The following is a 14,231-nucleotide window of genomic DNA, read 5'->3' as shown; positions in this document are numbered from 1 at the left end:
GATAAGATAGGATTCAGAAGTGATTTGTGAACCTGTGAATTTGTTATTTGTGAATCTTAGTTTCTTTTCAATCTTAGTTTTATTTAGTTAATAGTTATTAATTATTACTTATTATGATTTGTGGATCTGTGAACTTGGGTTTGATTTATTATTAATTTATTTAGTTAATAGTTATTATTTGTAGGTTAAATTAAATCTATTGAATTTGCAATGGACGAAGTTACTAGCACAGAAACTTCACCTACATCTAATCAAGAAGTAAATGATGAATCTCGTCTTTGACAGTATGTGACTAAAGTAGAAAAACCATCTGGTGCTTCTGTTAAATCAGGTGGAAACACATACTTTAAGTGCAACTATTGAGATATAGTTTATATGGGATTCTATTCTAGGATTAAGGCTCATTTATTAGGAATTTCTGGCAAAGGTATTAGAGCATGCTCTAAGGCGAAGAGCCATAGGCAGGAAATGCTGCGAATGCATGATCAAGTTGAGAATGATAAGAAAGAGAGAGAACGGAGAAGTCAAACTCCCTTACCCCCACCTCCCCCAGACCGTGGGCTTGCTCCTATTTCCCCATTTCGAAGACAAGAAGGGAGTGGTAGTACAAATTCGGTTGATAGTAAGAGGAGGAAGATGGATTCTCCTTTAGAGAAAGCATTCCAGAATAATGCTAGACATGATTTGGATAGCAGAATTGCTAGGATGTTTTACAACGGTGGGCTTCCGTTTAACTTTGCAAGGAACCCATATTATCGTAGTTCTTATGCATATGTTGCTACCCATAACATTCTGGGTTATCTTCCTTCTGGATACAATGCCTTGAGAACAACACTTTTGCAAAAAGAAAGAGTTCATGTTGAAAGACTTTTGAAACCAATTAAGGACTCTTGGCTTGAAAATGGTGTAAGTATAGTTTCTGATGGATGGTCAGATCCACAAAGGAGGCCTCTTATTAATATTATGGTTGTATCAGATGGGGGTCCAGTGTTTATAAAGGCAGTTGATGGGTCAGGTGAGTTCAAAGACAAACATTATATTGCTGGGGTGTTGAAGGATGCTATAAAAGAGATTGGACATGAAAAAGTTGCCCAAGTCATCATTGATAATGCTAGTGTGATGAAGTCTGTTGGAGCTCTTATTGAAGGTGAGTATCCTAAAATATTTGGACACCTTGTGTTGTCCACACTCTCAATTTAGCCTTGAAGAATATTTGTGCAGCAAAAAACACTAAAAAGAGTGAAGTTACATATGAGGAATGTAATTGGATTACACGTATTGGTGATGATGCATCCTTCATACATGTTTTTATCATGAACAATTCAATGAGGTTGGCAATGTTTAATGAATTTTGTCCATTAAAATTGCTCCAAGTTGCTGATACTAGATTTGCTTCGGTTGTTGTAATGCTGAAAAGGTTGAAGTTGATAAAAAGATGCCTTCAAGCTATCGCTATTAGTGACCAATGGGCTTCTTATAGAGAGGATGATGTTGGAAAAGCTCAAAAGGTGAAAGATATGATTCTAAGTGATCTTTGGTGGGATAAGGTTGATTATATTCTTGAATTCATAGGACCCATTTATGATATGCTATGAATAGCCGACACAGATAAGCCTTGTCTTCATCTTGTGTATGAGATGTGGGATTCAATGATAGAGAAGGTGAAGGCAATAATATATTGGCACGAAGGCTTGGAAGATGATCAGTATAGCTCATTTTGGGCTGTGGTGTATGATATACTCATTGATCGATGGACTAAAAATTGTACACCAATACATTGCTTGGCTCATTCCTTAAATCCTAAGTAAGTACATTTATTTTCTATTTTCCTTAGTTCACCCTTTTAGTAAAACACACGTTTCATCTATATTTGTTTTTTAATCTTTAACTAGGTATTACTCCATTGAATTGCTTTTGGGGAATCCAAAACGCATCCCTCCACATCGGGATCATGAAATTTCTATGGAAATGAGCAAGTGTTTGGATCGATACTTTCAAGATGAGAGTGAATTAAAGCTGGTGGTGAAGTCTGAGTTTGCTACATTTTCAGGAGGGAGGTTTCCTTCACCAGATGCCTTGACAGATAAGTGGGCCTTACAACCTTTGGTTTGGTGGCAATACCATGGCTCTGCATTTCCAACTCTTCAAACCCTTGCCCTTAAACTTCTTGGACAACCTTGTTCATCCTCATGCGCTGAGAGAAATTGGAGCACATACAAATTCATTCATTCCTTAAAAAGAAAAAAAAAAATGACTCCTGCACGTGCTGAGGATTTGGTATATGTGCATTCTAATCTTCGACTCTTGTCAAGGCGCAATGAGGAGTACGTACATGCAGCAACAAAGATGTGGGATATTGCAGGAGACTTGGAATGAGAGTGACATACATGGAGGAGCTGGAATTCTTGAGAATGCAGCCCTTACACTTGATGAGCCAGAGTTGGAGGCTATGGTTATTGGGAATTCTAACACTAGTGCTACTACTAGTGAAAGTGAAGTTCGAAGTGAAGTTACTGATATTGAGGATGATGATGTTGGTGTTTGATTGTCTTGTTGATTATATTTTATTTTGTTTTAGTTTCGAACTTGTGAGTTGTAGTCTAATTTCCGAACATCATGGAATGTTTTAGTTTTAATCTTGTGGGTTGTTTTTAATTTATGAACATCATGTTTTAGTTATTATCTACTATTGCTCTTAAATTTGGTATATGTTTATATAATGTGAAAAAGTATGCTTAGCAATATATTAAAAATATAAATAAATATATTTTTAATAATTTTTTAATTGCCGAGTCCTGCCGCACCCGCACCCACCTTTTTCAAAAATTGCCGAGTCCCGCACCCGCACCCGCACCCGAGTCCCGAAACAAACCAGTGCTTCCAAGTGGAATATGCCCATCTGTGGGCAAGAAGTTGAGTCCATATGTCATGCATTGTTCAGATGTAATATTGCAAAGGAATTTTGGAGTTGGTGGAAGGAGTGCCCAATCAAAATCTGTGCAGAGAACCAAGACTTCTCTGATATTGCTCTAAGACTCTTATATGCAGGAACAACTAGAGACCTGGAGATAAGGGTTGTGACAACATGGGCAATCTGGTACAACAGAAGCTAGTGTGTGCATGAATCTGAAAAACAATCCGCTGGACAGATTTGGGACTTTGCCTCGAGCCTTCTTCTGAATTATAAAGAAGCATTCAAATTGTTCCAACTTGGTTCGGCCTTTTGTGAGGTAAGTTGGAAGAAGCCTCCAATGGGGGTCTATAAGATAAATGTGGATGGGGCGACATTAGAGAGAGGAAGGAAATCAAGTATTGGAGTAATCATAAGAGATTTTATGGGTGAGGCTACAGCTGGTCAATGTAGACTACTACCTGGAAATTTCTCTGTGTTAGAGGCTGAAGCTTTGGCAATGGAAGCTGGTGTTCTGTTAGCAAAAGAATTGGGAATTGGGATTCCAACAAATCATCATCGAATCAGACTCTCTCTTAGTTGTTCAGAGCATCGCAGCCAAGGAAGTTAGTGGAGAAACGGGCCATATTATTCAAGGAATTCTGAGTAGTCTGGACTGTTTTAGCAGTTGGCAAATCAGGCATGTGAAGTGGGACTTCAATAGGGCAACACATGAACTAGCCCTCTATGCTAAGTGTAAGGAAATTAGCCAGGCCTGGGAGGGATGTTCCCCGTCCATAGTGAGACACTTGATCCGCCAGGATTGTCTATGATGATATAGCTATCCTGTTTCCCATTGTACTTCTTCGTTCTGTTTAATGAAAGTCTTCTCATAAAAAAAAAAAAAAAAATTCATATATGCACCCTTGGTTGTGATATGGTTTTCATTCTTTTATGTACCCAACCAAGTATACATGGTCAAGGGTACATGAATACCAAGTCATTTCCCAAAACTATCAAATCTGTGGGCTTGAACCATAGGAGAAAAGGGTGTTGCATGAGTCCAGAAGATTTTCCTGGAACTTCTTTGTGTTGTCAATTGTTTGGTTGCTGATTTGACCAAGAAGATGATACAAAGTAGCTTCATTGAAGGACGCAATATAGGGTTGTGCCTTTTCTTTTCTCCAGAAGCTATAGTGAGGCCGACAATAGATATGTGCTTTTGTCCCTTTTCCATGAAGCATAGTAAAGAATACAGAAAATTTTTAGGTACTAGCACGGAAAAATAGTGCTCTCTCCTTCTACTTTCATGGTGGATTTCACTGTGAATTTAATAAGTGAATCACACTATAAGTTTGAAATGAGAGAGCATTATTCTTCGTGTTCTGAGAGTACCTAAGAATTACTCAGACAATAGACTTATGCTTTTGTTCTTTTCACTGTAGTAGCTTTATAATTTAAGATGGACAAATGCAATTAATCAAATAAAAAACTTGCTAAAACTAAACACATATAAACTATTGTGAAATATTTCTAAAAATCAATCATTTAAAAAAAAGAAATCTATCTTTTACTTAAAATAATAAGGCAACAAGGCATCCAAATTGGGATATTGCAAGGAGTCTCTAATTGTGTACTAGGCACACCATTGCTTAGACATGGCAAAACGACCTAGAATTTGCTGACACAACCATAACCCCTTTTTTTGGTTCGAATAAAAACAAGTTGACTCATGACCCGACCCATTTTACAGGTCAACCTAACCCAACCTGGCTAACATGTGATCTGACCTGTTTTTTTAAACTTTTTTTTTGGGTAAAAAAAAAAAAATTAAGATATATTTAGTTTACTTGTTTGTTATGAGCTTTGTACTACACAACTCAAACTCAATTGACACATATAATGCACTTAATTCTTTTTATAATAAAAAAGGCAAAAATGCAAAACTGACCCTCTGACTTTCACTCTTTTTCATTTCAGTTCTCTAACTTTCAGTTTTGTCAATTTAGTCCTTTAACTTTTAATTTTTGTCAATGCAGGATTTTGTTAAACCCCAGTTATGGGCTGCCGTTAATGTCACTAAAATTATGTCGTTTTCTTCTTCTTCTTTTTTTTTTTTTTTTTTTTTTTTTTTTTTTTAATTTCGAAATTAAAAGAAAAAAGAAAAACATTTTCCTCATCAAACCCCTTCCCTTAAAATCAAAACCGAGGACCTCATCTTCCTCATCAATATCAAACTCATCGTCATCCTTAAAGCCTCGGAAATCGAGCTCGAAATTTTCATCAACATTGACCACAAGCTTCGAGAACCTCCTTCTCGAGGTGGGTTTTTACTGATCTCCCCAGAGATAGCCAGTCGTGAGCCGCCGAGGCCCGACTGGTGCTATGAGCAAATTCAATAACTTTATCAAACAAACTCATTCAAACCAGTTTTTGCTAATACTCAAAACCCACAAACCCCAAGTTCTGAAACCATATACCCTCTAAAACAAAGCACCAAGATAAAACCAAATTATAATAAAATTCAATAAATATCAGACAAACCTATTCAAACCAGTTCCTACTTATACACAAAACCCACAAACCCCAAGTTTTGAGACCATATACCCTCTTAACCAAAACACCAATTAACATGAAAAAATTTTCGAAAAAAATCACAAAGTAAGGAAAACCTAGAAAATTTATCAGATAAACCAACATGATTTCGACAAACCCATCATCAATCATCCAAAAAATTTCATAAACATTCATCAGATATATCAAAATATAGGTTGTAACAAATTTGGGTTCAACAGGAAAGAAATTCCATTTAGGAAAAAACAAGAAAGTTTGTACTTTTCAAGACACTTCAATCGATAGCGATGACAAAGGAAGACAGCGTCGAGGTTTGTTCAATCAACAAATTTTTTTTTTTTTAAATTTTTTTTTAATATCAGTTTTTTTTTTTCTTTAAATTCTGAAATTTATTAATAATAATAAAAAAAATCCAAAAAGGACATCGTTTTGGCTCAATTAACGGCATGACATAACTGGTGTTTAACGGAGTACCAAATTGACAGAAATTGAAAGTTAGATGACTGAATTGACAAAACTGAAAGTTAGAGGATTAAAATGAAAAAGAGTGAAAGTTAGAGGATCAGTTTTGCATTTTTGTCAAAAAATAAAACACTAAAATTTTAAAACATTTTTTGTATGGCACCATTAAAAAAACATGTATTTATATTTAACGCCAATTAAATACAATGACATCAATGAAACAATTGAGACCTTTATCTAGTTGCATACAAACAAATTGATGATTGTATGCAACAATTAAAGATTGATGTATTCTTCTTGCTTGAATAACTCAATAAGTAAAGATTTTTAAATATCAAATGACAAAGTATATATCAAGATAATTTGGTTGCAGTAGACTTAAAAACATATTTTTGAAATTATAGATATATATGAGAAGTATTCAAAAGTGTGAAAAGAGTAAAAGCCAAAATATATCAACAAAATTGGCATAAATTTTGGATGTTTAGGCCTATTTTTTAACAATTCATATCCAAAATAAAAGGACTTTAAAAATAAAATATGATATTTTCTAGAGTGTATATTGCTTAACAATAATGTGATATTTATAATAATAATAAAGACCATGTATAAATAAGTGTACAATCAAATTTTGATGTATATTCCTAAACTGAAATAGAGTATCAGCTACAATGCATCTAAAATTAAATGCTACTTTTCCTCAAAAAAAGAAAGAAAGATTATTTTTCAAGATATTATTCATTAGATTATGAAATTAGTTTTCAAGATTTTATATTTTTTATATGTTTCAATACTTTGTTAAATTAGCTATCCAATTGGACATTTGTAATTTTGTTTTATATTTTGGGATGCTACTGTTGTGTAGCAGTGAAATTTATGTGTTTATTTTAATTATATTTTTAAAGGGTATTTTAGACTCTTTCGTGTTTGTGCTATTTATTTTGATTAGCAATGTTATGATTTGTATAATTTTTTAATTAGTGAACAAATATCAATTTGTTGAGCTGAGATCTTTTTTTTATATGGGTGGTGAATTCAAAATAATGCATTTCATACCAAGTAATTTGCTATATGACTTACCAAGTGGCAAATACATTCCTAGAGAAAAAAGGCAAATACATGTTTTTTCATAAAAAAATTTCATAGGAAAAATATGGGTCGACCCGCCAACTAGACCCAATCTGCAACTCAATTTCCTCGATCCATTTCTAACCCACATAATATGAGTGGAACTCATTTTGAATCCGTTTTGTTCCATATGCCATGTCTGTCCCTTAGTGGCATAAAATGGTTTCTTCGATAACATAAGCATCTTGTTGAATCCAAAGAATTACTCCCCTCTTAGCCCTAGTCCTACAAGGTTACAACTGCTACAAGATCACCAAGACCGCCAGTGTCTTTCACTATGTCTCGTTTCTAAAGCATGTAACTCAACAGTGATTAGCGAAGATATCATTATGGTTTTAAAAATTAACGGTCAAATAACCAAAGAAACCAACACAAGATTGTTGGACTTGAACCAAAACAACAACTCGGTCATGGTGTTGGTCTCAAGTCATCACAAAAACCATCCTGATTTGAGTTTGTCACAAAACTCTCAAGGGACATAATGATAATTAGCCAGAGTGCTCAACAAAATTGGATGCTTGACAAAGTACTTTAGTGTTGTTCTACATCAGAGTATGTTTTTTGGTTCTCATATAGATTTATTATTTACATCACTTGAAAATATTGCGTTCCAACATACTTATCTTTTTTCCCCTTATAATTCAATAGTTAAAACGAGGTCCTGGATGTCATGAAAAACTAATAAATGCCAATTTGAATTACAACGCTCATTTGGTTGAAGACAAGAGAGAGAATTGTAGTAGTCTAGTAGATGTTTGCATTGATGGAGCACCCTTATTAGTGACATACGTGTTTAGTTACAAGTTACAACGTACAAGTTGCATCAACTTTTGGATGCAGTAAAAAATGTGTAAGAGTTAGAATGGATGTCGTGGACTTCGAACTATTAAGATGATGTTTCATAACCAATTTTAAAATTTTGAAATTTTAAGACTTGATTGTTTTGTTTAAATTAACATTTTGATGATTTTTGAAGAGGAAAATTCCAGTTGTACCTGTTTAAATAAGTTAACAAAAATTGAAACTAATCAAAGTAAATACTAACATGAATTCTGAAAATATCCAATGGCACGATGTAGTACCTTTATTTTATTACTTTTACAATAGTAATAGAATAATACTAGGACCAAAATTTTTATCACAACTTTGCCGGACAAAATTGGGAAATGCCCCATTTGGGTAAAAATAGCAGCATAATGCCATTTTCTCCAAACTATATAGAGAAATGCCCCTCTTTTGTAACTCGATTTTCTCAAAATCGAGTTATAAAAAAAAAAATTCTGGAGCCCTATAGCGGCGTTTTTAAGGACCTATGGTGACATTTTCAGGATCTATAGTGACGTTTTGTAACTCGATTTCCATAAAATCGAGTTATAGGCAATTTTTTTAATTTTTTTTTACCTATAACTTGATTTCTTATAAATCGAGTTAAAAAACGCCACTATAGGTCCTAAAAACGTCACTATAGGCTCCTAAAAAACGCCGCTATAGGGCCTAACTCGATTTTGAGAAAATCGAGTTACAAAAGAGGGGCATTTCCCTATATAGTTTGGAGAAAATGGCATTATGCTGCTATTTTTACCCAAACGGGGCATTTTGTAGGTGAACGTACTTAAGAAGGAAATGATCTTTACATGAAAATGAAAAAGATTACTTCCACCAAAGATAAATAGAATGTAAAAACAATCAATTAAAAGAGAATTTTCATTTCATGATCAACCAAGAAAATATTTGCTCAGAAAAGACATTAACAAATACACAGGCTATGAACTTCGTCACATAAACACTCAATTTACATAAAAACTTAGTAATATAATAATGGACTAACCAACCTATTATAAATTACAAAGATAAAAAATGCACTCACGAAATGGCATGATTCATGGAAAGCAACTGCAAGCACCTAAGGTATTAATCAAACGTGCACAAGACTTTACGGAGGAGTTTCGACGAGCTAACACTCAACTCTCAGTACCGTCCATAATACCCAACCCGATGAGATGGACGCCACCCCCTCTAGCTCGGTACAAACTTAACTTTGATGCTTTGATTTTCCAGGAAGGTGGGGCTTTTGGTATTGGAGCCATTATCCGCAATGATAGAGGGGAAGTCATGGCGTCTTTATTGGCAAAAGGACCCCCAGTGGCGTGTAGTGAGGAGGCAGAGATATTAGCTTGTCGTCATGCGGTGGAATTTGCAATGGCGTGTGGATTTACAAAGCTGGTTCTCGAAGGTGATAACCAAGCTATCATGACTGCCTTGAGCTCAAGGAAAGGGTTGTTGTCTCGGTTGGTCCATATTCTTTAGGACGTTATTTGCATGTTAAACAACCTCAGATGGTTGCAGGTTCTTTTCGCAAAACGGAGTGCTAACACTGTTGCCCATACTCTAGCTAGCTATGCTAAAGATCTCACAAAGGATGTTGTATAGATTGAAGATTCCCCTCCCCCAGCTGTGGAGGCTCTGTACTTGGACTCAACTTCTATTTAATGAATTATGAGGATGTTTTCCTCTCAAAAAAAGAAAAAGAAAAAAAGAATGCACTCACAAGCTGTGAAGCAGTGCACATAATTGATACGCTTGGAACATTACCTTAAGGGTCCGTTTGGATTGAATTTATTGTTGCTGAAACTAAAAACTGAAAATTGAAAATACTGTAGTAAAATAATTTTTAAATGTGTAAATAGTACCGTGAGACTCATTTTTAATATTTTTTAGTGTGTGAATAGTGCTAAACAGTGTTTTTTGTCTCCTGTACAGTAAAATCATGTGATTTTACTGTTCACTTTCCGAGGAAAAAAAAAAAAAAAAAGAGGAGAAATACAAAACGCAAAACGTGTACTCAGCTGAAAGCTGAGTCCAAACGCCCTCTAAATTGCTAAAAAAAAAAAATTACGTATCTTCAAAACGTTGGGGGGTGGGTTCCACAATAGAAGAAGGAAAGAACATATCGCAAACTTCCATCTCGACATGTTTTTCTCATTATGATTATCAAAAACATAGTAAACTCACGGGGAAAAGAAAAAGAAAAAAAAAAAAATTCTTTCATAACCTCTCTTTAGCATAGTTTTTTGACATAAATAATTGAGAATAACGCTTACATGATAATTGATAAGTAGGTTTTTTTTTTTTTTTTGAAAAGTAAGTCGGCAAGAAACATAAATTAGTGGGATTTTAAAATGGAACACAATTTTACATATTTATTGTAGCAAGTGGATGAGATATATATAAATATATAAATAAGCAAAAAAAACAAAAAAAAAAAAACAAAAACTTTTAGTAATTTTAGGATTTATTTTTTTTATGATGAGGTTTTATTTTATTATTTTATTTATTTATTTATTTTTACAAAAACGTAACTGTGTGTTTGTTTTAATTATATATGGCAGTGGTAGTACACAATCTCAACAAAATGATAATGAAATTGGTCTATTGTTCCTTCCTAATGTTTCTCCGAAAAAGTGAGAGAAAAGTTTGAAAATATAGTTTATAATTAGATAAAGCTATTTGAAAACCAACAAGATAGTTTGTCTAATTGACATATATGGCAATGTTAGTACACAGTCTCAACAAAATGATAACTATATCAGTCTATTTATTCCTGATATTTTTCCTAGTGAGAAAAAAGCAAGAGATTTTGGACCAGGTATTACGTTTCACAATTCATTTAAAGGTCTTTTCAATAATTTTTTGTTTCCAAATTTATTATGTTCAATTCAGTAAGTCAATTTGTAAATCGTTCATTGCCTAAAAATGATAATGGACTATTTCTCTCTACCCAAAAATATGCCCTAATGACTCTCCACACCGTAAAATATGGAGCGCCCTCAACTCTTAATCTATGATGCTATTTGTGTGTGACTATTCATGACTATTGAGAGACTTTCACCAAGCCAACATGCCTCTTTAGCTATAAAAGGTGTGGCTGGATGGTAGCTGAAACAAGAAAACACTGAAAACGTAGTATTGATACACCAAATTCAAGTCATTTCCGTGTTTCACAAATAACAAAGAATAGTTTGCATGATTGACATATAGTACTAGTAATACACAATTATTTTTAATAAAGTAAACCAGTTTTACTTGGGTGTCAGTCACACTTAACAAAACACACAATTTGTGTAGAATGAATTCCTTATTTTTCCCTTTTGAATACATAACACACTATTATCACCAATTCATAAATCCCAATCCCAAAGCCATGGAATCCCCTATACAAAATTCAGCCGTGTTTTTCTTTCTTCCCTCTTTGTTATGTATCATGGTTTTCTTGTTTCAGTTATCTAGAAATCTCTCTTCTTACCCACCAGGCCCAAAAGGCTTACCCATCATCGGCAAAATGTCAATGATGTCCCAAATGTCTCACCATCATCTAGCCCAGCTTGCTCAGCAATATGGTGGGCTCGTCCATCTCCAAATGGGCCTGCATAACATGGTGGTCATATCAACTCCAGACTTGGCCCGTGAAGTCCTCCAGGCCCAAGATAGCGTCTTCGCGAACCGATCCTCAAGCTTCGCAGCTACATACCTAAGCTATGATCGGGCCGACATGGCCTTCGCCAATTACGGCCAATGTTGGCGTCAAATGCGTAAGATATGTGTCACAAAACTCTTTAGCCGAAAACGAGTCGAGACTTGGGACTCTGTAGGAGACGAGATCAACAAGAAGGTCCAAACCATTTCGACCAAAACTGGAACACCCATTAATCTCTCTAAGATGGCTTCAAGTCTCACCAGCCACATAATCTATAAGGCAGCGTTTGGTTCCAACTCACGTGAAGGAGAAGAGGGCCAGTTTGAAAACATTTTGCAAGAATACTCGAAGCTTTTCACGGAGTTTGATTTTTCGGATTTTATACCGTGGTTGAGTTGGATTCATACAAAAGATTTAAAGAAAAGATTGGTTAATGTAAGAAGGGCACTTGACTTGTTCATTGATAAGGTCATCGATGAACACTTGGCCAAAAAGAGAAACAAGAATAGCAAGGATGAGAATGAAGCTGCTGCTACAGATATGGTGGATGAACTAGTAAGTTTCCTTGATGAAGGTGCTGATCATGAGAACAACAAGTCCACGGACTCGCTATCCACCTTTAAGCTCAATAGAGATAACATCAAAGGTCTTATCATGGTAAGAGCTTTTTATTCATATGAAATAAATTAATTAAACCATTATGTTAAAAAATAATTTATCTCAAATAAATAAATATAGGGTTTAGGGTTTATGAATGGTGCTATTATTGCTATGGATACTATAAAAGTAATTAACAAAATTTTTTATTATATTATTATTTATTGATAAAGAATCAATTATATTTATTATCACAACGGTTTCTAAGTAGTTAAATTTGTATTAAAATTGATAATAATTTTAACATTTTTTTAATACAAAAGGGAATTTAGATTAAGAGTGATTATAGGACCATAAATTATTTCACAACTTTTTTATCACAACTCTAATATGATAGATGATGAGCGGTTGTGTAAAAACACGTAAAATCACATTTTTCCTTCACCTCTCTTACTCTACCACATCATAGTGGCAAAATATTGTGAAATAATTTATGGTCTTAGTTTTTTTCATTAACAAAAGTGATAACTGATTGTGATATTAATCCATGATAAATAAGAGGAGTGTAAGGATGTGAATTATATTCGATCATAAGAAAATGTTAAAATTAATGGCTATCAAATTATAAGAAAATGCTTATAATTAACTAACAACCAATGTGATTGTTGCTACTTAAACAACATAATAAATAAATGTTTTTTTTAGTGATTAATAATACATTTGTAAAGGCTTATTTAGTAAAATTCAATGTATCTCTCACATCACTACTTATCATAAATTGTATATGTATGTGCATGGATGATAAAAGTAAGATTTATTGGTTGTCTATATTATTACACAGGATATAATGATTGGTGGAACAGAAACTGTTGCTTCAGCAATTGTGTGGGCATTGGCAGAGTTAATGAAGAACCCAGAAGATCTCAAGAAGGTCCAGGTAGAGCTCTCAAATGTCGTAGGCTTGTACCGTAGAGTCCAAGACTCCGACCTCGAAAACCTCACGTATCTCAAGTGCACACTCAAAGAAACTCTTCGTCTCCACCCTCCAATCCCCCTCATTGTCCATGAGACCGCAAAGGACACCGTGTTAGCTGGGTATTCTATCCCAGCTCGCTGGCGTGTGGTGATCAACACGTGGGCTATTGGGCGGAACGAGACGGTGTGGGAGGAGCCAAATGCATTCAAGCCCTCGAGGTTTTTGGAACCAGGTGCTAAGGATTTTAAGGGAAATGATTTTGAGTTTATTCCATTTGGGTCAGGAAGGAGGTCTTGCCCAGGCATGCAGCTAGGTTTTCATGTATTAGAGAAGAGTGTGGCTGAGCTTGTTCATTGTTTTACGTGGGAGTTACACGAGGGAATGAAGGGTAGTGAGCTTGATATGAGTGATACGCCTGGACTCACCACTCCAAAAGATGCTCCTCTTATTGCAGTGCCGAATTATCGCCTAGAGTGTGCACTTTGGTAGGTGAAATAACAAGAAGGAAGATGTGTTTTGACGGGGATGATGATCAAAATAGAATATAAACTATAAATAAAAAGAAAACTTTATTTCAGTTTCTCTTGATGTATTTTGCTTAAAACATAACAGTATAATTATATCCTTAATGTGAGGCTTTATATTACTTTAGTCCTATTGTATAATGACAAATAAATTAAATCAAACAAAGATTCAGTGGTGTAAAAGGCCAAGAGATAAAATACACCATTATTATAGGGTTTTTTTTTTAATTGTAAATTTTATTCCAAGTCTTTTTTTTTTTTTTTGACTCATAATATTGTTGCTTGGGCTGCTCTACAAGTTGAACTCAAGGTCATTATCAAATTAGATTATATGTTCAAGTTTAGTTTATTTTTATGTCAAACAAGCTCAAACTTACACATGAACTACTTGATTAACTTATTATTTTTCCATATACACACTACGACTAGAAGATTTTACCCCTTCACAAATCTATGTTAATACTTAATAACAAAATTATGCTTGAAATTACATTGTTTGGGTTAATTAGATAAAATGAATTTCGTTTATAAACTTATTAAAATTAGCATGATTGTTAAGAACATATAGAACGTGTAATTTAATGATGAGATTTTCAAAATATGAAT

The 14,231-nt window shown here is 34.2% G+C and overlaps 2 protein-coding genes across 2 annotated transcripts; both read left to right on the top strand.

Moving 5' to 3' along the window:
- Positions 1-375: 375 nt before the first annotated feature.
- Positions 376-1,595, top strand: LOC112001006 (uncharacterized). Its single transcript, XM_024033173.1, has 2 exons — positions 376-1,147; positions 1,222-1,595. The coding sequence occupies exons 1-2, from the start codon at positions 376-378 to the stop codon at positions 1,593-1,595; spliced, it is 1,146 nt and encodes a 381-aa protein (XP_023888941.1).
- A 9,555-nt stretch (positions 1,596-11,150) lies between these two features.
- On the top strand, positions 11,151-13,841 carry LOC112001027 (cytochrome P450 84A1-like). The gene is made up of 2 exons (XM_024033194.2): positions 11,151-12,185; positions 12,967-13,841. The coding sequence occupies exons 1-2, from the start codon at positions 11,181-11,183 to the stop codon at positions 13,588-13,590; spliced, it is 1,629 nt and encodes a 542-aa protein (XP_023888962.2). The 5' UTR covers positions 11,151-11,180; the 3' UTR covers positions 13,591-13,841.
- Positions 13,842-14,231: the final 390 nt, after the last annotated feature.

This window comes from Quercus suber, unplaced genomic scaffold (genome assembly GCF_002906115.3).
Source record: "Quercus suber isolate HL8 unplaced genomic scaffold, Cork oak 2.0 scaffold_377, whole genome shotgun sequence".
Classification (NCBI taxonomy): domain Eukaryota; kingdom Viridiplantae; phylum Streptophyta; class Magnoliopsida; order Fagales; family Fagaceae; genus Quercus; species Quercus suber.
The sequence above is the reverse complement of the archived record's forward strand: the minus strand, read 5'-3'. Positions and strand labels throughout refer to the sequence as shown.

Excerpts from the sequence above, each read along its gene's own strand:
- LOC112001006 (XM_024033173.1), top strand. The coding sequence starts at position 376 with ATGGGATTCTATTCTAGGATTAAGGCTCATTTATTAGGAATTTCTGGC. Across the intron at positions 1,148-1,221 it reads TGTTGGAGCTCTTATTGAAG|CAAAAAACACTAAAAAGAGT; the intron begins GTGAGTATCCTA and ends ATATTTGTGCAG.
- LOC112001027 (XM_024033194.2), top strand. The coding sequence starts at position 11,181 with ATGAATTCCTTATTTTTCCCTTTTGAATACATAACACACTATTATCAC. Across the intron at positions 12,186-12,966 it reads ACATCAAAGGTCTTATCATG|GATATAATGATTGGTGGAAC; the intron begins GTAAGAGCTTTT and ends ATTATTACACAG.